The sequence below is a fragment of the Gadus morhua genome, chromosome 12, assembly GCF_902167405.1.
Source record: "Gadus morhua chromosome 12, gadMor3.0, whole genome shotgun sequence".
NCBI lineage: Eukaryota > Metazoa > Chordata > Actinopteri > Gadiformes > Gadidae > Gadus > Gadus morhua.
The window spans coordinates 23,801,198-23,821,842 of record NC_044059.1 but is presented as its reverse complement, the minus strand read 5'-3'; the positions used below and the strand labels follow the sequence as shown (position 1 = coordinate 23,821,842).

Genomic DNA, 20,645 nt, shown 5'->3' with positions numbered 1-20,645 from the left:
TAGATGGTGGGAAGACGTTTATTAAAGTAAACAACCAAATCAATAAATAAAAATGTTTAACAATTCACTAGATGTCATTCAAGACTGAAGAAAAAAAATGAAAAGCAATAAGTATTATCCTGTAAAATGAACGTCCTTGAGCATATACCAAGATGTCGTAGGGGAGCATACTGGTGGGGGGGGGGGGGGGGGGAATCATGGCCCTGGGTTGATCTGGGCTATCAAAGTCTGCAGCTCTCGCAGTCTGGCCCCAAGCCACTGCGGTGGCTGTAGGGCGGTGGTGTCCTGGCTGCCTAGGGCCTGCAGGGCCTTCAGAGCGCTCTCTGCTGTCTGTACGTAGCGGCTGTACTCCTCTTCTCTGTTGGTCTCCTGTCGAGCTCTCTTAGGACAGGGCTGAGGGAGAGGATAACCCTGTGTGAGGAACCTACTACATCTCCAGCCAACCTCAGGCAGACAATCTAAATGTCAACTTTATTTAGTCATTCCTATTTTAGGAATAGCCACGGCTAAATGGAAACCCTTTTGCCTATTCAATGAACACTTCACCTTATACCCCACTATAAAATAAAGTGTGTGGCACTCGATGGGTATTAGTTATTCATCATTCCTTTAAACAAACACTTGACCTGTCAATGGCCATGCATGTTTATTTTAGCCTTACAGGAAGGATGCAGGGCAAAGCCTGCTGAAAATAGGTGACTTAAGGTCATTTGTAAGATTTGTAGGGTGATAAAAGATTTTGTGGGTGACTAAAAGAATAATTATTTGAGTAAGCAGAGCCCATTGCTGTTATGTTCCTTGTTCTCGTTGACTAATGCAATGTTACGGCTGTGCAAAGTGGCCAGGCAGGAAGCTGACAGCCGACTGGCAGTCGGCCGTAAATGCTTACATCATTCAATATTCCTAAATAGGAAAGAGACACTGATGCGGATGAGGCGGCGGATACTTTCCCTGAATAACAAGTACCCCCTCACCTCTGAGTCAGCAGGGGCAATGGCGGTTGATCCACTCGAAGCACCTTCTAACTCCGTCTCCAGCCTCCTATTGTTTTGCTCAATCAAGGGTGACTCCATTTTGAGCCTGTCCAGCCGTCTCTCCCCCACTTCCTGGGTATTAACGGTCTGACGAAAGAACATGTTAAGAGTCTCCCGGGTGATGCCCTTCTATTGTTCCCCCAATTACCGTGGAAATTCACTCACCTTGCTGAGATAATTCACGACTTTGGCCTTGGTCTCTTCCACGGACAAGCTGTTGGAGATCACCTTCTCATGATTTGTGACCTAGGGAAAAAGATGAGGAGCACATATTGTCAACAAACGTGTACGCTTTATTTGTATTTAGTTATCCAATCACATCAGCTGGTTTAGCTCCCCTCACCTCTGCAAAGTGAGCAAAGGCCTCCAGGGCGTGCTGGTGTAACAACCAGGACGTCTCGGCCAGCAGGGATCCGAACAGGCTGCCCAGCCGGGGCACAATCTGGCCCTGTGGGCCAGAGAACCACAGGGAGGAGGTCGACGTGAGAAATATCTTTGTTGAATGACGCATGCATTCTCAAAGGGTAAGTGAACCCCAGAAATAACTTTAAGCTGGTTCAACTTTTTTTAGATTCGGTCTCAGTTGTTGGTGAACAACTTTTCTCAAAAACATATAGTTAGTAAACAGGGCAAAGTTGCTTCTTTCCAGCAAAAAATAAGAACTTTCCCAGATTAGTAGTTTTATATTGGCTAAACTCTGCCCCACAAGAGGGGGACTGGATGCCAGTTTTTTCAAAAACTTAAAGGCAGTGATGACTGCTTAGATCACATTTGTTTAAAGGGTAACTAAACCTTGTTTACAAGTTTGAACAAACAAGTTTGATTATTTTCAACCTTGAACCAGGGTCAATCCTGATTCCCTTGCACACCATTACAGTCCATGCCAGTACCCATTTAACAAGTATCTCATCACTATCAGTGAGCAGATATAAATCATGCCGTTTTGCTTTACATCTCACAGCAGCGTGACAGTCAAGTGTAGAACTATGACAAAAGGGCGAATGCTTTCAGTCCACTGTACCTGGCTGTCTTGGGAGAAGAACACGTTGCCAAGGGAGGCCAGGAACTCTAGTGCAGCCAGCGCCACCTCGTCCGGACACTTGTGAGAGACTAGCGATGCCACACACTGCAGAGCCTGCGATACACCGGGGTGTCAACACGCAAGGATTCTCTCCAGGATGTCTCGTACACCTACAATCTCCTACTGCTACATTTTAGGACTGCTTAAATTTGTCCATTCACTATTTAGTCATTTAGCAAATGGTGAAAAGAGAGAGACCTGATGGATGGCGTTGTGATCGATGGTCTTCACCAGGCTGGCTGATATCAGCAGCAGCCATCGCAGGGTGCACTGCAGTATAGGATGGGTCTGGACCTGATGTGAAGCAGACGGATCCATCCATGGGTCTTATGGGTGTGAACACCATACATCAGTGCAGGCAGTACAAAACGAGTGACATGACGTGTGCAAGTGGCCTACCTGCACAGGACACATGCGGGACCACAGCCGGGTGACCATCCCCCTCGCGGCTGCCGACACACCCTCTCCCCCCGAGGATGGCTGCCCGCGGACCACCACTCTGAGGGCCTTCAGAGCGGTGTTCTGGGAGGGGACACGGCGTTAACATGGAGCTCCTGCATATAAAGGAGGATCTTAAAAAAGGGACTCGGACAAGAAAACCCTAATCTTTTTTGTGACTTGTTTTTTTTGCAGCCAGTGTTTCGAATCCGACCCCTTTTAATCCTGCCCCTCTTATTATTAAAGGTCCCATTTTATATCACCAGGTGTGAGTGTGATTAGCCGCTACAAGCCGTTCTGAAAATCGGCCTCTTCTGACATCATAGGTGGGAGTGTCCACCTAGATGTATGACGGATAGATGAGCAACGTTTGTTACAGTCCACCTGGATTGGTAGACTGATCTATCCAGCATACATCTCTCTACAAACACCCCAAAACAGCTTGGAACAGATAATCACAACTGGTGGTTTAATGTGTCACCTTCAAAAAGGAACTTGGGCAAGAAAACACTCAAATATTGCCTCATGATTTTATGTTTTTTTTTTTTTTTGCAACCAGTGCGTTGAATCGGATCCCCTTTAATCACTGCCCCCACTCCTCTTCTTAAAATAATGGCCGTCGACTCTCCTCACCACTTTCTCCACTTGCCCCAGCCGGTAGCCTCCGTCCCGCCAGTGATCCAGGGCTTGCTGGGTCAGGGCGGTGACGTCCTCTTGGAGCCTGAGGCTGGCGTCCGGGGACAGGGCTCTGAGGAGGATATGGTGCCACACGGGGAGGTTCTCCACCTGGGACGGCGGGAAGCGCTCCACCAGCACCATCTGTGTGACGGTGAGAGAACAAGAGGTAAAGCACGCCGGCGAATCAGAGCCGTGGCGGGGGGACACGCCAACGCCATATGTCAACCGGGTGTAGGCATTCCCTGGGGAGGGGAGGGGGGGGGGGAGTGGTTTACAGCACGCGCCACAGGGTGGGACTCAGGGTCGAGGGTAAAGACTCTGAGGAGAGTGAGTGTCAGAGGGGATGGATGTTTCACTGTAAGACCCGTCTTCTTTGTGATAAACAGGGTGGTTTTGATTGAATCGCATCTTCATTGTGGCTGAGGGTCTCCTGCCTATTTATGAACGGATCATTGTTTGTTTGGTGATCATGTATACAAAGAGAATGAATTGTTTTTATCGAAAATATAGAAATGTGATATTGAAAACTGAACTTCTCCAATGGCAGAAATTTGTTTAACCATGGTTAAACAAACAACGGTTTCACCCCAGTGATAAAAACCAAGCAGGTAACAGATTCCTGTGAACTATTCAGTGGTCAAGGCATGTTACCTAAGTGCTTATTCTCATTGCGATATTTTCATATAAGCATATTCATGTTTGTTTGTTTCCAAGCCTTACCACTAAGCATTTTATGGACACGTTAAGTGTGACGTAACTAGTCAGATCTGCTTTGAGTCTTTATACATTTTCAACCTCTGTAAACTGTACAGAATACTTTTTAACCCGGCCGCAGTTGGATAAGGACCCTAGGGGATGCGAACGGTTTGTATTGGGAGTGTTTTTGTTTCCGACCTGGTGGTGGGGTGTCATGAGGAAGACCATGCGTCTGAGCAGCAGGCCCAGGTGGGACGACTGGTACACCCCGCCGGCACACACCTTCACCTGGGGGGGAGGGCAGCAGAGGTGAGGGGTAGAGTCGGCGTGTTGGCCCAGGAGTAGAGGGAAAAACCATCCAGAAAAAAGGAGAGGAGTTGGAAGAGGCCAGGGAGAGGTGTAAATGTGTGACTTTCAGGCTTATTGTGCTGCAGTGTTGCACAATGGGCCGCGGTTAAGGGACAGGTGTCACCGGGCCCGGGGCTCAGAGACACCAATTGTCACCTCGGCTGGAGGGCCGCACCGAACAAAAGCCCTAAGACGAGTTTAAACAGGCTTGGAGATTCTTAGGTTGTTCCGAGGGGATGGCAAGAGACACCTACAATTGAGATACGAAGCGCGAATACAAGACAGGTAATTACACTACATGTTCTAATTCATTTGCAAATAATGTATACTTTTATTTATGTCAGCTTAAAGCAACAGGTCATTCTCTTTGCCGAATCCCATTTCAAACATTAATATATATATATATATATATATATATATACACACACACACGTCTAAAAAAGGTACACTTATTGATCAACATGCTGTGTTATAATGTCCACTGTAGACCTGTACCCACCAGGTGCGCTATGAGCAGGGCGTGTTGCAGACAGAGTTCTGCCGTTCCGTACCTGAGGACAGAGAGCACTCCATTAGCAGTGGAATAAGCCCCCAAGTGGAACCTCAAATTATGTCGTAGCTTTTCTTTTTTTCTAATGTTTGTACTTTGTTTAGAGATACTTTCACATTCATTTTCAAAAGAATAATGTGTATGTTCATGGTCATCCATTAAAAAGTGAGATGCTAGAATCGTCCGTGGTTTGCCAAGTAGAAAAACCCGTTGGGAATCACCTTGCTGTGAAACACCAGACGTCTGTAGCGAGCAGGGCTGTCTGCCAATCAGACTGCAAGACGGCTTCCACCAAACAACTCTCCTGGGGGGGACAGGAGAGGAAAAACACACCAATGGAAAGTGGTTAAAGTACACCAGTCATCAAATAAAATGAAAGTAAAAGCCACCAAAATCGTGAATAATCCTTTTGGAAACTCCCAGAGAATTTGATAAACAACAGTGGCGAGATAAAGCACGGATCCAGTCTTTATTTTGGCTACCTCATAGCTCTCGTGCACAATAATTCATCAAGCAATCTTAACTAAAGCAGCCCAGCTTTCTTTTATTCCCGTAGTTTCATGGAAGTGAGGTGGTTTCCATACCAGCCCTGGGAGGTATGATGGTGGGAGTGAGGCGACGCTGGCACACAGATGCACACACACGTGGTGATGCAGGCTGACTCTGCCCTGGGCCTGACCCTTCATCATCACCCCCGGCAACAGCACGGGTACCATCCGCTCAGTGCAGCACACCCGGAAGACGTTCATGATGGCCTGATAGATGGGGAACCTGCGGTAAACAACACGCTTTGTGTCATGGTAAAGCGCCACAGGGAATGTATTGATCAAGAGGGTGTATAGCCCAAAGTTATAATCAATTGTGGGATACGCCACAGCATGCAAAGTAGCTGAGCAGTGCTACAAACGACATACCAACACTTTGACTGTACACAAACTTCAAAGGTGAGCGTTCAGGTAAAGAAAAGAAAAAGATCCTGTTTGAATATGTCAAGCTGTCGATATTCCCTCCACGAGGCCGTCGATGTTCGCGTCGCTATATATTGAAAGTGAGAGTTGGATGGCAGGGGGACCTGGCTACCTGGGGGTCTCCTCAGGGAAGAGGTCGCCCTGGTGCCAGAGCTGCAGGGTCTCCTCTGGCTGGGGGGGCAGGTGTCCCAGGACGCTCACCAGCAGCAGGCACTGAGGGAGCTGCCGGTCAGCACTCAGCTCTGTGCAAAAAAAAAAACAGTCAACACAAAAAACCCATCGCAGTTTCATGATCTAGATAATATCGCAGAAGGATTACAAAAGCACACTGTATATATTAGCACAAATTAGGTTTTGGGTGTTTTTGAACAGCATACTGCAGAATTATGGTTTGTCACTGAACTTTAGGTTCCAAAAACATTTTCAAACAAAGCTTACCATGGACCAACATAGCAGTTATTATTGGCAAGCTAACTGCTTTCTAACTGTATTCCTTCCACATCAACAAGGGGAGAAAGGGACCGGCATTCAGCAATAACAGGACTGACGCCAAAAACCACATAGGAAGGGCCATGAGGACGCCGAGTCAACAATCCAACTCACGCTGGTTTTTCCCGAGAACGGCCTCCGCAAAGGGGCGCAGGGGCAACAGCTGGATCAGGAGGGCCTCCATGGGTAGCAGCGCTGCCACACTCAGCTCCTCCCACAGCGGGGGATGCAGGCTTGGGGCACACAGGCTGGGCGGGAACATACTGAGGGGAACAACACAGCCTGGAGCTCAGAGGTTGTCTGTATGGTGTGACGTCCAGTATTACTGTATATATATATATATATATATATATATATATATATATATATATATAAATAAAAGTAAATCCCCCTTCCTTAAAGCGTGATCGAATGATATTAGATCTCATCTCATTTGTAATATATACGAATATTTGGTTGAATACATTGACCTACCTGGTAATTTGGAGGTAGAGCTGATGAAAGCGGCAGCAATATTTTGACAGGAAAGAGCTGAATTCCTGTTAGAGGTTAGAGCGACAGGGTGCAACTTGTAACAACAACAACATCATTGGTTTTCTATACAAAACATGAAAAAAAAGATAAAAAATGAGAGAATATCCGGAAGTTAAAAGAAAGGCTGTGCCAAAGGCCCAACATTTGTCACCTTTATGTAATGGACTAAAGTGTTGGCAAAGAATCTGCACATCTTCATGTTTTTCTGAAACAGCTTGTATTCCGCACATTGGGTCATCTCCTGAGATTGCATAAAAATAAACAATGGTGTCAGCGTGTGTCCTTCACTTCACCTGACGCCTGAACTCAGGTTCAACACCTCTCACCTCAATCATTGTACTTCAGAAAAACAAATGTGCATAGCAAGCATAGAGCAAACATGGTAAAAATGTCGATAGCACAGGAAATCGACTTAATCTTCTAGCGATTGACACAATAAATACTCAGACATGCAAATATGTCACACTTTTTTATAGCGAAAAGTGTTGTAGTTCAATAACCTTTTTGAACAAATAGTCTATAATGTTAACACTGCTCTTATTCACATTATAGACATTTCACTAAAGACCATACACTTTTCGGCATCAAAACATGCTAGCTGAAGCAGGAATTCCCAAACAGTCCCAAATAACAGGGACACAAACAATGTTCCTGTGGGCATGACGGAAGTGTAACAGAAGCCAGCGACGGGTCCTCTACCTGCACTGCGATGTGTCTGATCTGGTCACCCAGCTCCAGACAGGTGCTGAAGGACGCCAGCAGATTGTCACACAGACAGCTGCTGATGTCACCGTGGCGAAGATGCTCCTCCACAAACGATTGGTGCTTCACGCTCTGTCTAGACCACAGGGATGGTTCTCGTTTTATTCCAGCCATTGCTTGTCATGTCTAACTGAGGTGATGGGCTGATTGGGACGCGGTGGTGCTTACTTGACTATGAATTTCCACGTGTTGGCGTGCAGCGCCATGTCCAGGTCCGAGATCACATAGCAGAGATCAAGCAGGCTGTGAATGACTGGAATCAAAAAGCAATGGTAAATATCTTTGGAGAACCCCCCACACACACACACACACACACACACATACACACACACACCTGTGACAATGTCAGTGACGTCCTCTTCCGTAGCCTCAGTGCCCAGAGAGATGCGATCCAGCAGCTCCATAAGGCCCTTCTGGAGGGAGTAGGCCTCCTTGAACAGCCCCTGCAGCAGGTCTGCGACCAGGGACAGGCGGCCACAGTACACCTCCTCACTCTCCTGGGAACCAGTCAATCAATGTGTAAATCTGTCAGACCTCATTCATAATATCTGTCATCTAGAAACCGCTTGAATTCAGCCAACAAGCGCTGGAGGCTAAATGCTGATTGACCAGGTGATAAATAGATGGAATGTATTAATGATGCAGTACAACATTTAAATCATGCACAAAATATGTGCCTCGTTTAACCAGCATCAATCTCAGTGGTGCAATGTATGAAGGGAGGTTGACGTATACCTTGCAGTGTTGGAAGGTCTGCTTCAGTACTTTGAGGATACACGATGGTAGAGAGCGGATGGCGTCCAGTTCTAATGCTTCGTCAAACAAGCAGACCCGACGAACACAAGCAGACATCGCTTCGATGATCTGCACTGTTGCCTGACAATGAAAAGAGTAACATCTTTCATATATTTATTGATATTGGCCTATTTGTTTTTTGATCAATAGTGAAACATATGCTGCTATAGGGCCCTCATTTTCTTCTTCAATACTGTTTAGGAAAACATTATTGTAACAAAAATGTAAATATAGTATAGTATGTAAGATCAGTGTTTTTCAAGCTATGTCATTGCAAAATGCCTGCATTGACACAAGAAGAACACGAGTTGTGTAATAAAAGTACACGATCCAATATATCTGTTTTTGGATTGAGTGGAGGCTGTTTGGTTTAGTTTGGTTTAGTTTGGTTTAATAGGCCTGGGCTGACTGGCCACTTTGTAATTCTGGGAAATTACAGAAGGGCTGTCAGCCTTGCCCATGCAGCATCAATCTGCATCTAATTTTATTTTTTATTTTATTTATTCTTTAATGAATTCATTAAAAAGCCATATTGCAAAAAAGTTACAATCTTACTTTTTACAGGAACGCCCTATGGAAAAAATACGTTTGAGTGTTTGCCAATAACATGTTATTATTTGAAAACATTTGGGATCTTCCTTTGAAATCATTTCTGGATACTAATTTCTTCTTCTGTACTGAAACACATAAAATAAAAGGCATAGTTAATTATATTTATTAATAAAGCACCTCCAGGAGTTTTCTCAGTAGGGTACGCAACTCTGTGTTTTGACTGGACAGTCCTCCTACTTGGTTTGAGATCTCCTTCATCAAATTGTCGAACATGGTGACAGCCTACAAACAAAGACAACATGTGTGGGATACAGAAATTGCCAGTTCATGTAAATGTTAAAAGACAATGCCCCTGTAATCCCTTGTAGTAACGGTAAAACTTCATTCAAGGGGTTAGACACCTTTCCAACAGTGGACACACAACACTGATGTAATCAGATGATATTCACCTTAGGCAAGACTTTGGAGAGGCAGGCTTCCACTTCCTTCAAACCAATGTGAGGGAGGAACATCTCTGTGATGACTTTAAGGATACCTGAATGGAAAGGCATTGCTATTAATCCTCCGAGACGTAGGCAAATACAATCACTCTGATGACGACGAACGAGCGGTTTACGGATCAAAGGAATGCACTTACGAATATGCTCATCCCAGCTCTCAGACTTTTCATGTAGAGAGTACATATGGTCAAGGAAGACCTAAATGGTTTGAATCTTTTTGACATGTTAGTATTTATTCACAGACTCGTGTACAGTGTTTCTTGAGACTTGCATAACTATGGCATGTGGGAAAGTACACATTCAGGGTTTCCAGCTCCACAAAGGAAAAAATGAAATTAGATGTATTCGATGCTTGGGTTCAACTGCGATAATTGTCATGTTTTGGACCACACAATTAAAATAATCACTAAATTAGTCAAACGTGTTGTCACAGTGTACTCAACGTGGGAGGATATGGTAAGTTTAGGCAGGGCAGATCTGAGCTCTTTGCGACAGGTTTCCTGACTCCAGTTTACCACCTCTTCCAGAAGAGTGGTCTGCGACATGTTGGGAGGCTGGTCCGATGAGCTGCACAAACAATGAACATTAACGGAATCAATGCCGAATATGACCGATTTTAATAGTTTGCTAGATGGTGTTAATCGTTATTTCGCTGGTACGTTTTGGCATAGACTAATGATAACGTAGTCTTCTAAACCACGTCCGAGTATACAACAAAAGTTACTTACAATTTAACTTTTACTTTCCATCAAAAGCGAATATCCTGTATTCCGTAGTATAAATTATCCACTAACTCTGTTTTGTAGTTACCATTATATATGGTATGTAAAGGACATAAAACAATGTAAACATTAGATGTACAACGTCAACTAGTCGCATATTCCAGTGGCCGTAAGGCGCGCTGTTTTTCACGGAAGTGACGTTTAGCAACAGGGTCGTCTGATTGGCTACAACTATTAAAGCTACTACAGAAAGTTATTATCATGAAACATACATTATTTGATTGAATGCTAAAAAAAATAAAAACAATTCTAAACAAAACAGATAGGTTTGATTATATATTGATTAGAAAGCTTTACACAGCCTGTAATTATAAATTGGAGAATCACTTGTCATTCTTTGTGCTAAACATATATATATTTTTTTTAGGATTGTAAAGAGTAATAAGCCTAACTAGAGTTTTTGCGAGCGCATTGAGCGCACTCAAAATCTAGTTGTAATTAAACCCATAGCAGTAATGTGGAAACCCCAGTCGATAATGTAAAAAAATTTGGGCGCATAATATAATTACATTTAGACTATAATTTCCAACGCATAACATTCGTTCACCTAGCCTGGCAAGCCAGACCCATATCGGAAAGATATTGGGTCTGGTCTCGTACGGTGGCAGTGTGGGCGGGATAAACGGTTGTCTTTCAAGTTCCCTCTGCTTTTTTTTTTATTCTTTTTTTTTTATTTAGTTTTTTTAAATTTCCGTCGCTCTAAAATCAAACTTTTACCGTATCCATTCGGCAAAACTCAGAATACATCTTTCTTTTCCAGGAAAGACTTCAGTGCAGTTCTTTGTTCATTTCTCAAAGAAAATAATAACTAGAGTCGCGGCCAAAGCCGAGTTGAAAGACAGCTGTTCGCCAGCAGCAGCAGCCATTATTGTTTACGTCGCAGCTCTGTTTTTTTTTTTTTTATTATTGTTTACGTCGCAGCTCTGTCGTCATTTGGCTCGATTCCGCCCCTCACGATCTGATTGGCCTGTCCCTTTTTCGGTTTCCAGCAGCGAAAAACGACGACAGAAGGCTAGATCTCCGTGGCTGCAAATTAAATTTGCTGTCGCTAGGGGCGTCTAGATTTCTAGGCTATCGTTCACCACAAATGACTCTAAAAAGCAGTGGCAACATTAAAAAAAATGTAACCATTCAGCGAACAAAAGGCAGCAGGCCGATTATCATATAGGCGGCCAGCAATGACATTCAGATGCATCATCAAAACGCCCGCGGAAGTGTTGTGAGAAATACAGACTTTCTACTCCTCATTCACATATAAGGTAATTTACATTTCCTACAGAGATTAATTACAACTAGACCTACTCGTATCATTATATGACATTATTCACCATACTGTGTTATTGACGTGTTTTCGTTCTGTGTTATAGGGACACTGTCTCTTTAAAATTCCGTGATTTATGTGTTGATATGCCGGTCAGTTCAATGTTGGAATTAAAGTTTTTTATATGACGATGACGGAGCCGTTATGTTTAAAAACATAATGTCTTACCTGGGCAAGTGTCGCTGCGGTGTTCGCGCGTGTGTGTGCGTTTACATGTATGTTCGCGCAGGCTGTGAGTGTGTGTGAGCTGCAGGCTGCTTGGCAAATGCGCACATGAATAACTTGAGTAACTGATGCGACAGGCCTGCTATTATAGTAGTAAGGTAACATAAACCACGGAAAGAACCTGCTCTGGCAATGTTTATTCAAATCTTAACAGAACGTCTGGAAAATTCGTTTAGGAGTCTGGAAAGCCCGTTGGCTCTTGTCCCAGCGACTTCATGTGGCCAGTGTATCAAAGGCTATTGTTTGAGTGGATAAGATCTTCATGAAGTGCGCGTAAACAACTCCCATTTCGTCTTTCCTTTGTTCCCGGCAATCGGAGGTGTTGGCTGCTGTTGGTGCAGGAATTGAAGGTACGGGAAACTCTAGTCAGTTACACAGCGACTAGTACCTGCAGATTTAACTATTTTTATCCATATGGCCACATCTGATTATCAATATAAAGCCATAATAATAATGAAATGTATGAAATTTGGACAAAATGTTGAACAATAAATTGTCTTCACATTTGACCCCCTTATTTGACCCCCACAGAGGGTGTAAAACTGATGCCAAAGTTACAAATGACGTGCTTAATAATTTTAGCATGGTACAGATGCTTTATATAAATACTGTCATCACACATACTTAACTTAAAAACGCATTGCTCCTCGATTGCAGAAGGGGTATGATTTGTCATATTTATTTATTTATAAATAAATAAAATACTATATACTATAGGTTGCCTTAGATGTGACCATGACATTTTTCTTTCTTTTGTTATACAGTATTTCTCAGTCATGCTTATCAATAAATGTATTTTATTTGGAATGAACGTAAAATATCTATAATCTTTTCTGTGGAAACAAAACTTTCAAACAGAGGTGGGGATCTGGCAATGCCACTTATTTCAGTGCAAATGGAAAGGATATCCCGAGCAGGAAACAAGCTACTGGTCTACTGGGGAAGGAAGGAAGATCTATTTTTTTAAATGTGGTTCCAAAGGTGTCCCTTCGAAGGCAAGGGTAAAAGTGGGCAGCGTTCCATTTTTCTTTGACTTTCGTTATGCTAACATTGTTCAACGTATCAAACGCTTCATAACAAAATACTACATGAACAAGGCTTTTGATTTTAAAGAACCACGATGGAAGGTAATGATGAGTATTAACTGCACTTGTATTTTATTCTAGAATTATCTCCATTAACTCCACTTCAAACTTGAAATGCGACATCACTAGAGGAGATGTAAAGTTGGTTTTATTTTTACGTGATATCTGTTTAATCAGTGCTTTATAGGCATTCACTCATTATTTTTCCTGATGAGAAAATGGTGAGGGAGCTATAATTACATTTCAGGTAGCCAAGCACTAAGACCGAAGTAATCACAAAATCTCCCTATTCGGCAGCACATCTGATTAAACCTAATCCGTTTCAATTCAGGGATTCCACACAATATTTATGAAAGGTAGTCGAAAGTCAAGCTTTCAAATTGCTTTGAATATTGCAGTATAGTATGGTTTTCAATTGAACTGATCCCATCTTTTGAAACATTCAGTCTCAAATCAAATCAGTAAGAGCATTTCAGAGAACTTCGTCATTTACTTTATGAATGGTCTTTTTTTTAATCAAATGGTAACTTTCCCTCAAAGTAACAGGAAATGTTTTTTTTATACTATCTCACTCAATCCTTCCTGTGTGGATTTTCTGCTTGGCTTATAGCCTGATTATTTGACAGTTGTGGGCAAGTTGCCTAAACGTAACACAATGGAATGAGATCAGTCTATATCTTTCCTGAGAAATTACTTATGTAGATGAACCATATGTCATGTAAAGGAAATTCATACAACAAAAGGCCAAGAGTTTTATTTGATCAATTTACAGTGTAGACCAAAGGCCAGAAAGGGGCAATAGCGGATACTAACATTTCTGAACATCTGTGATCAAGTAGGCTATACCAAGAAGAATATCACACGATTTATTTGTCCGTCTATTTCTTGTCATCAGACCAGGAAATCTCATAGTCACTGTAGACACTCTTCAGCATCTCTACGGACACAGAATGATCGGCTTTTCCAAAAGCCTAAAGAGGGGTAAAAATAAATAAAAAGATTGCAATTATGAACTGAAACCACGCCCACTTTAACTGTGAGCCTGTGTACACACACGCAATTATTTAATCATTGAATCGGTTTTGTTTCCCTCTTACTCCAGCCATGACTTACAGTTGATTCTCCAAACACTCTGAGTTTTCTGTCTGTGCTGTTGTGCTCTATCTTCCCTCCACCGAGACATTGACACATCAATCCCAAGGACTCCATCGCTGGACTGACCTTCTCAAATATGTGATCTGAAATCAACACCGAGGTAACGTTAGAAAGGTATACACAGGCCAACAAGACACTGGCGTGTACAAAATCGAAGTGCCTACATTGTCTATCCAGTTTAGACATAAAATGTGGTAAAAGTTAAGACGTTCAGTGAGCATAAATCTGTCGTTTGGCCGAGTTTCTGCGAGCAACGTAGCATGCCTGCAATAGTGAACTTCAACTTACTGTGATATTCAGCACTTTTTGTGCCTCTAATTATATTTTTATTTACGTCTCCATCTTTTACATTTACTCTTACTAATATATATTTAAAAGTTCCTTCTGGATCTATCTCTACATTGGGTATTTTTGCCAAAGCTTCAGCCATTGCCAGTGCGACTGCTTTCTGCTGCGATTGGCAAGTGCGGCTCCTCTGACTCGACGGATGCCGATGAGGGCCACCGTAAATGGACCTGCGGGGCTTCTTAAAGAGACAGAAAGTGGACAAGTGCCATCGGTTTCCAATGGGGAAATGAACGATATGCTTGTATTGATAGTCTATTGTTTATAATCTTGAGACTCTTGAGACTAATTAGGCAGCTGTCTCAAAAATAATCATTCATGAGCAAAGTAGAACCGCCATTTAAAAACTTTTATTTTTTAATTTATTCATATGTACTTTTACTCATTCTTAAAACACAGGGACATTATCAGAAATGGGGACTTTGCCCGGAAAAGGGTCTGCTCAGCCTTTTGGTATAAAGTTTCTAATATAGTTGATTGCCAATTTAGCGTTACTTTAGGTTTGGATATTGTTCGTTTATCATTGCACACTCGCTTGGCAATATTATAGGCATAATTCACCCATCATTTAGAAAGGTTCAGTCACCGGGTTTGTCCAAGTCAGACAGGAAGGATATGAGGGAGACAAGGGCAGGCGCCTCAATATCTGTCTCTTGACTTTTTCACTATCACTTTACCGGTCACACTTTCCCCGCTTCCCTGAACTCCTAATAAAATGCCGGACTTTGTTTGATGCTATTGTAGGACTAAGCAAATACCAACATGTATTTATTATTGTACTGAGAACATGCAGAACACCAGCAGATATAATTTTAGTTTTCCTTGTTTGTAGAATGCAAGAGGTCCATAGCCTATATTTCTCCAAATGTCTGCACTAAATTGACACGTGTTATTTATTAGAGAGGCTAAACTGACACAACATTTATGACCTTATTTTCCCAAGTTGAAGAACAAACTGGAGACATAAACAGGACTTATTAATTCTCCCTTTATCTTTAGTTAACTTTCTTGTTTACATTCTATTTTCATTGCCTTGTCATCTGGTTATAAGCAAGCACAATTTAACTACATAATAATTCCTATCACTGTTGAAATTGATCTTGACCCTGATCACAACAGAAACACAGGGTTTTTCACCTGTTTCCAACGTTATCCCTCAATCGAATAAAAACGGGTGACCGAACAATACTTTCAAGAGATTAATAAAAGATGTGATTGTGTAGCTACTGAAAGTGATGTAATCCTTGTATGTCTATATAGAATGAAACGTTATGCCTCAGACTGCTGCTATATTTAAAACATCATCTCACTTTCTCTTTTGCTTTTTTGAGCCAATGGAAGTAGTTGAAAGTTTGCCACAGACACAACATGTCAGGGACCATCTAATGTGTCCGTTTGTTTTGGGAAGAGAGCTGAATACACGGGGACGGTTATGATCAACATCCCAGAGAAACACAGAGGCTTAATTCTATGTATCTTAAGGTCTGAGCTGTGCAGTGTATCATAATCTCTTACCTGTATCAAACATTCTCGGATCCTTTGCAATACACTGCTCTAAAGTATCTCTTCAAACATGTCTGCTGCCAGTGAAACATACTTGTGTATTATCTATTTTATAATTACTATTATAGTTATCATTAAGTAGTAGTACTGATTGGAGTAGTCTTGTAGTATTAATGCTGGTAATAATAAACAATAATAGTTATCATATTCCTAATGATATATTTACAGTCTGTACTTTAAGCCTTATGAGAAGAAGGGGGGTGGGGGGGGGGGGGGGGGGCTGAAAAAGAAAGTTAGGGAAGGGGAATTTCCAGTGAAGTAAGGTCAAGCATCCTGGTAGATTCCCAGAACAGCTGACCGGGATCGGTGTATATAAAGAGTCACAAGAGTTGAGCAGGCACAATCATCTTCTCTGAGAGTCTAAGGCGTTAAACAAGGTTGTTATATTTAATTCATACAAGCCAACAGCAAGTTATCTTTCACAAATAGAAAATGGTGAGTGCGAAACTGGTGAAACTTTTCCTAACAAAACAAATGGTTATGGGGGATGTTGTTGTTTATCGATATTCTCCTTTCTTTGTACTTGTAACGTGACCACATTTCTATTTTATTTGCAGAAGTCTTCCTTTGCCTCAAACCAAGCTGGTGGATCTAAACTCATAACCTCATGGAGCATCTATCTTCATCTAAGTAAGCAGAATATTGCCTGGAGCATGCCGATACTTTACTGTATGATGTGTTTATTGTCATGAATCTAACCAGGACCTTTCCTCTGTCTTCCTCCCAGTGTTGTGCATGTCGATGGGGGGGGTGTCCGGCTGGTCCTACTTCCACTCCAACACCACCATGGACTGGGAATCGGCCAGAGACTGGTGCCGGGAGCACTACACGGACATGGTGGCCATCCAGAACCAGGGGGAGATTGCACACCTCAACAGCATGCTGCCCAAGATACCAGGGTACTACTGGATAGGGATCCGCAAGGTGGACAACGTGTGGACCTGGGTCGGCACCAACAAGAGCCTCACAGACGAAGCCACCAACTGGGCGAAGGGGGAACCCAACAACGCCAAGGACAGCAAGTCGGGGGCCACGAGCGAGGACTGTGTGGAGATGTACATCAAGCGGCATGTAGAGGCGGGAATGTGGAACGACGAGCAGTGTGACAAGTCGAAGACGGCCCTGTGCTACGCAGGTGAGCCACGCTCGTTCAACCAATGTATGACCTTTAGTTTGTTTCAAAGGAGGAGACCTTATTTGCAATGGCGGCGTTGGCTTTGTTAAATTCATCCATTCACTCTTTTGTGCTGTTGATCAAAGTTTGCTGGAAGATTCCGTGCCCGTTCAACGTTTGAACATGTTGCCCCTTGCTCCTCCACCACCAGCTGCCTGTAAGAATGACTCCTGCCTCCACGGGGAGTGTGTGGAGACCGTCAACAACCACACGTGCCAGTGCTTCGAGGGCTTCTACGGAGACACGTGTGAGCAAGGTAAGACGACGACACTGTCGGCGGGCATTTTTTAACCACCGTCCACTCAGGCTCACACTCAGAGAACGTCTAATCATGTCTGGTTTTATTTTAGTCGTGCGGTGCGATCCGGAGAAGGTGGTGGCCCCAGCCAAAGCAACGGTCAGCTGGTCTCACGCGCACGGCAGCCATGCATACGGCTCCCTGGCCACCTACTCCTGCCAGGAAGGATACGAGCTCAGCCATCCTGATCCGATGAGATGCACCGCAGCCGGCTCCTGGTCGGAATCCCCCACATGTGAACGTGAGTCGGGCGGGAATACAGGGAATTCCACCCTCATCGCGAAAAACAACGTACATTTTCCCATCAAATCGTTGGTTGTTAACGCCCTTGTGTGTTGTCTCACAGTGGTTCGGTGTGAAGAGTTGTCCCAACCGACACACGGCGCCGTGGAATGTGAAAACCCACTCGGAAATTCCTCTTACCGGTCTTCCTGTGTGTTTTCCTGTGAGGAGGGTTACACCATGCTTCCTTCCCAGTCCGACAGCCTGCTCTGCGGAGCCACGGGTCGTTGGAATGACTCGGTGCCAGTGTGTGCAGGTACGGACCCATTTCCTTTTCACTTCTGTTAACAATACTGTTTGTATTGTAAACAGCTTTACAATATTGTTTGTTACTGTCTGTTCACTGGAATGGGAATACAGTGGCATTAGAAAGGCCAGATTCGGAGGAAGCATACTGATATGATCACCCTTTCATGATCCGCAGCTGTCCAGTGCCCTGCTCTCTCGGGGACGGACAACATGGCCGTCCTGTGTGAAGGGGACGGGTTCAGCTATGGCAGCAGCTGCAGCTTCACGTGCACACGGGGCTACCGCATGCGGGGCGCGCACACCACCAGGTGCACGGCGGCGGCGGCGTGGAGCGAAGCGGTGCCCAGTTGTGAACGTGAGCACATACCTATCAGGCGTTATCTTATCAACCATCGTGCAGTTTGACTGTATTCATTTAGAAACGGTGCGTATCTTTGATGTAACCTTCCCGTTTTTTGCGTTGCAACAGGCATCATCTGTGCGGTACCAGAAGCTGATTCGCAGCACACGCTCACCCAGTGCAGCGACCCACCGAACCAACTGCTGCCGGGCTCCACCTGCAGCTTCAGCTGTGACGTAGGCTCTGAGCTCCAGCTAGATCTCCAGCCTGTGATTAAGTGCACTGAGGATGGGGTGTGGAACGCAAGCGCACCCACCTGCAAAGGTGAATAAAACAAACGGAAAAGTGCATGCATATCTATCATATATTATTTTTTTAACCACTTTAACTGTGCACAGAGCAGCCGGATCTTAATTATCCCTTGTGAACTCCTTGTTTGTTTCTTGGTTTTTTAGTGGTTACCTGTGATCCGGTCGAGGTACACACTGCTGGACAGCACTACATCGCCCGGTGCTCCTCGCATGGCAGTTTCCCGTACGGCACAACGTGCGAGTTCTCGTGTGAAGAAGGATTCCGGCTTAGCGACCTATCCCAGAACACCATGGAATGCACAAACCAAGGGACCTGGTCACAACCACCTCCTCTCTGTGAACGTAAGTGAGGTGGAACTGTAGAGACAAACTATGCAAAAAATATTTTTATAGGAAGATGTGGAAGGGCTTTATAATGACATTCTGCCGTCGTTGCTACTTTCAGCACTGCAATGCTCTCCACCCGTGGCTCCAGAGTGGGGTCAGGTCAACTGTCAGCGGTCCCTCTCTTCTGCCCTGCCCTCCTCCTACCCGCAAGGCGCCGTCTGCAGCTTCACTTGTAATGCCGGCTATGTCCAAGAGGGGGCGCTCACCACCAAGTGCACACAGTCAGGCCAGTGGAGCTCCCCACCGCCTACCTGCACAGGTACTGATGTCGATGAATGGACATAGATTTTTTTTATTGTTTTGGTCCGATTTATTTGAAAAAACTTCAAAACAAGCTTTTGTTCTCACAAATTAAAAAAAACTCTTTCTGTCTCACGCTACAGTGATCACATGCCCCGTGCTAGAGGCTCCAGTCCACGGCACTCTGAACTGCACACACCCGGACTGGACACACGCCTCTGAGTGTTCCTTCGCCTGTAACCAGGGCTACACCTTACACGGACACCAGTTCGTCACCTGTGGTCTCCATGGCAACTGGACTGCGGAGACACCCGTCTGCCAAGGTATGGGGCATTGACGAAAAAAATACCCTGTCATTTTTGGGGATTGGTGGAAAAAGGTTAAAAGGGGAATTTGGGTAAAAGTCAATAAAGTACAATCGTCTTCTCAACAGCTGAGCCCCTGCTGAGTCCTACTGCGATGGGGTTAGCCGCGGGGGGCGGCGCGTCGGTGGTCGGTCTCTCTCTGGCGGTCACCCTACTGAAACGACTCAGGAAACTGAAGGGCAGGAAGTTCTCTCTGGCCAGGTAGTTCACTTTAACAACGGCGGTACGTTGAAATTAGATAAACAAAAGGTTATTTTATTGGATTGATTTTTTCAACTTTGTACTTTTTCCTCGCAGCAATTCAGATGTAGAAGACCCCCCTCAGCATTACAAAAACAGCATTGAGAGCCTCATCTAGACTTCGGTGGTCCATGGAGTCCTATGGAGACATCAACAGCCAATAGAAAATGGCTTATCAGTCCGCAACGGAGACAGACTGTTCATCCCCAAAGACTCCCTTTTCTTCATCAAGCTTATTCAATATTTATTTACATTTGGTTAACCTATTGATAATTCCTATTTTGTGTTAAGCATGAATGAATGGTTTTTCAGCGTCATTTTGACGCTGAAAAACCGGGGTGTCAGTGTCGGTATGTGCGGTTGTTGTGTTTGATGAGACATGTTTTCTGCAGTGTTATCCACGCATATCTTTCTCCCAAAGGGAGATGTATTTTGAACATATTGTTCTGCAATTGTCCAGCATGGCCTGACATTATGTATAGTTTTTGTGTATTCTACCATGAGATGAGATATTTTCTTTATTTCCATGTCTGACTGTGACAATAATTTAAAGTATGTTCTGTATATTTAAAACTTTTGTATAGCTGACTATTGCTTTTCTAATAATAATAATTATCAGTTTGTCTAAAAACTTTTCTATTGTATTTTGTTGTGGTCAAATTAAGTGAAACTACAAAATCAAATAAACTATTTTAAATAATCTGCAATCTATTTTCTTCTGAATACCCGTTCATTTCTCATAATTTGAATTTGTGAAATCATGAATGGTAAAACAAACGCTGCTTTCTTTTTTTAATGTACTAAAAATGACCTCACACACAGTAGCACCAGACCCACATCTAGAGTGGCTGGTCCATT

The 20,645-nt window shown here is 43.7% G+C and overlaps 2 protein-coding genes across 4 annotated transcripts; one reads left to right on the top strand and one right to left on the bottom strand.

Annotated features, from left to right (window-relative positions):
- Window positions 1-4: 4 nt before the first annotated feature.
- On the bottom strand, window positions 5-10,343 carry firrm (fignl1 interacting regulator of recombination and mitosis). Of its 2 annotated transcripts, XM_030372174.1 has the most exons (25): window positions 10,154-10,343; window positions 9,881-9,992; window positions 9,563-9,602; window positions 9,375-9,460; window positions 9,103-9,207; window positions 8,314-8,454; window positions 7,913-8,075; window positions 7,747-7,831; window positions 7,516-7,654; window positions 6,968-7,057; window positions 6,757-6,821; window positions 6,397-6,545; window positions 5,906-6,035; window positions 5,410-5,596; window positions 5,047-5,129; window positions 4,775-4,826; window positions 4,126-4,215; window positions 3,187-3,372; window positions 2,515-2,637; window positions 2,314-2,409; window positions 2,056-2,169; window positions 1,378-1,482; window positions 1,200-1,280; window positions 975-1,121; window positions 5-393 (listed from the first exon to the last, which is right to left on the bottom strand). In XM_030372174.1, the coding sequence occupies exons 2-25, from the start codon at window positions 9,968-9,970 to the stop codon at window positions 196-198; spliced, it is 2,745 nt and encodes a 914-aa protein (XP_030228034.1). In that variant the 5' UTR covers window positions 9,971-9,992; window positions 10,154-10,343; the 3' UTR covers window positions 5-195. The 2 variants fall into 2 exon arrangements, with proteins under 2 accessions (XP_030228034.1, XP_030228035.1); XM_030372175.1 differs by lacking the exons at window positions 9,563-9,602; window positions 9,881-9,992; window positions 10,154-10,343 and adding an exon at window positions 8,929-9,050 and having other exon boundaries at window positions 9,163-9,207.
- Window positions 10,344-16,204: 5,861 nt separating this feature from the next.
- Window positions 16,205-20,489, top strand: LOC115555478 (P-selectin). Of its 2 annotated transcripts, XM_030372349.1 has the most exons (13): window positions 16,205-16,336; window positions 16,459-16,531; window positions 16,629-17,036; window positions 17,227-17,331; window positions 17,426-17,614; window positions 17,720-17,911; window positions 18,080-18,259; window positions 18,374-18,568; window positions 18,700-18,897; window positions 19,001-19,201; window positions 19,326-19,505; window positions 19,616-19,748; window positions 19,845-20,489. In XM_030372349.1, the coding sequence occupies exons 1-13, from the start codon at window positions 16,334-16,336 to the stop codon at window positions 19,903-19,905; spliced, it is 2,118 nt and encodes a 705-aa protein (XP_030228209.1). In that variant the 5' UTR covers window positions 16,205-16,333; the 3' UTR covers window positions 19,906-20,489. The 2 variants fall into 2 exon arrangements, with proteins under 2 accessions (XP_030228209.1, XP_030228210.1); XM_030372350.1 differs by lacking the exons at window positions 16,205-16,336; window positions 16,459-16,531 and having other exon boundaries at window positions 16,619-17,036.
- The last annotated feature ends 156 nt before the right edge of the window (window positions 20,490-20,645 follow it).

Bases quoted from the DNA above. Each gene is read 5' to 3' on its own strand.
- firrm (XM_030372174.1), bottom strand. From the start codon at position 9,970: ATGTCGCAGACCACTCTTCTGGAAGAGGTGGTAAACTGGAGTCAGGAA. The intron at 9,208-9,374 runs GTGAATATCATC...CTTTGTTTGTAG, and splicing joins TCTCCAAAGTCTTGCCTAAG to GCTGTCACCATGTTCGACAA. The intron at 2,170-2,313 runs GTCTCTCTCTTT...GGTGTATCGCAG, and splicing joins ATCACAACGCCATCCATCAG to GCTCTGCAGTGTGTGGCATC.
- LOC115555478 (XM_030372349.1), top strand. The intron at 17,332-17,425 runs GTAAGACGACGA...GTTTTATTTTAG, and splicing joins CGGAGACACGTGTGAGCAAG to TCGTGCGGTGCGATCCGGAG. The intron at 19,202-19,325 runs GTACTGATGTCG...CTCACGCTACAG, and splicing joins CCCACCGCCTACCTGCACAG to TGATCACATGCCCCGTGCTA.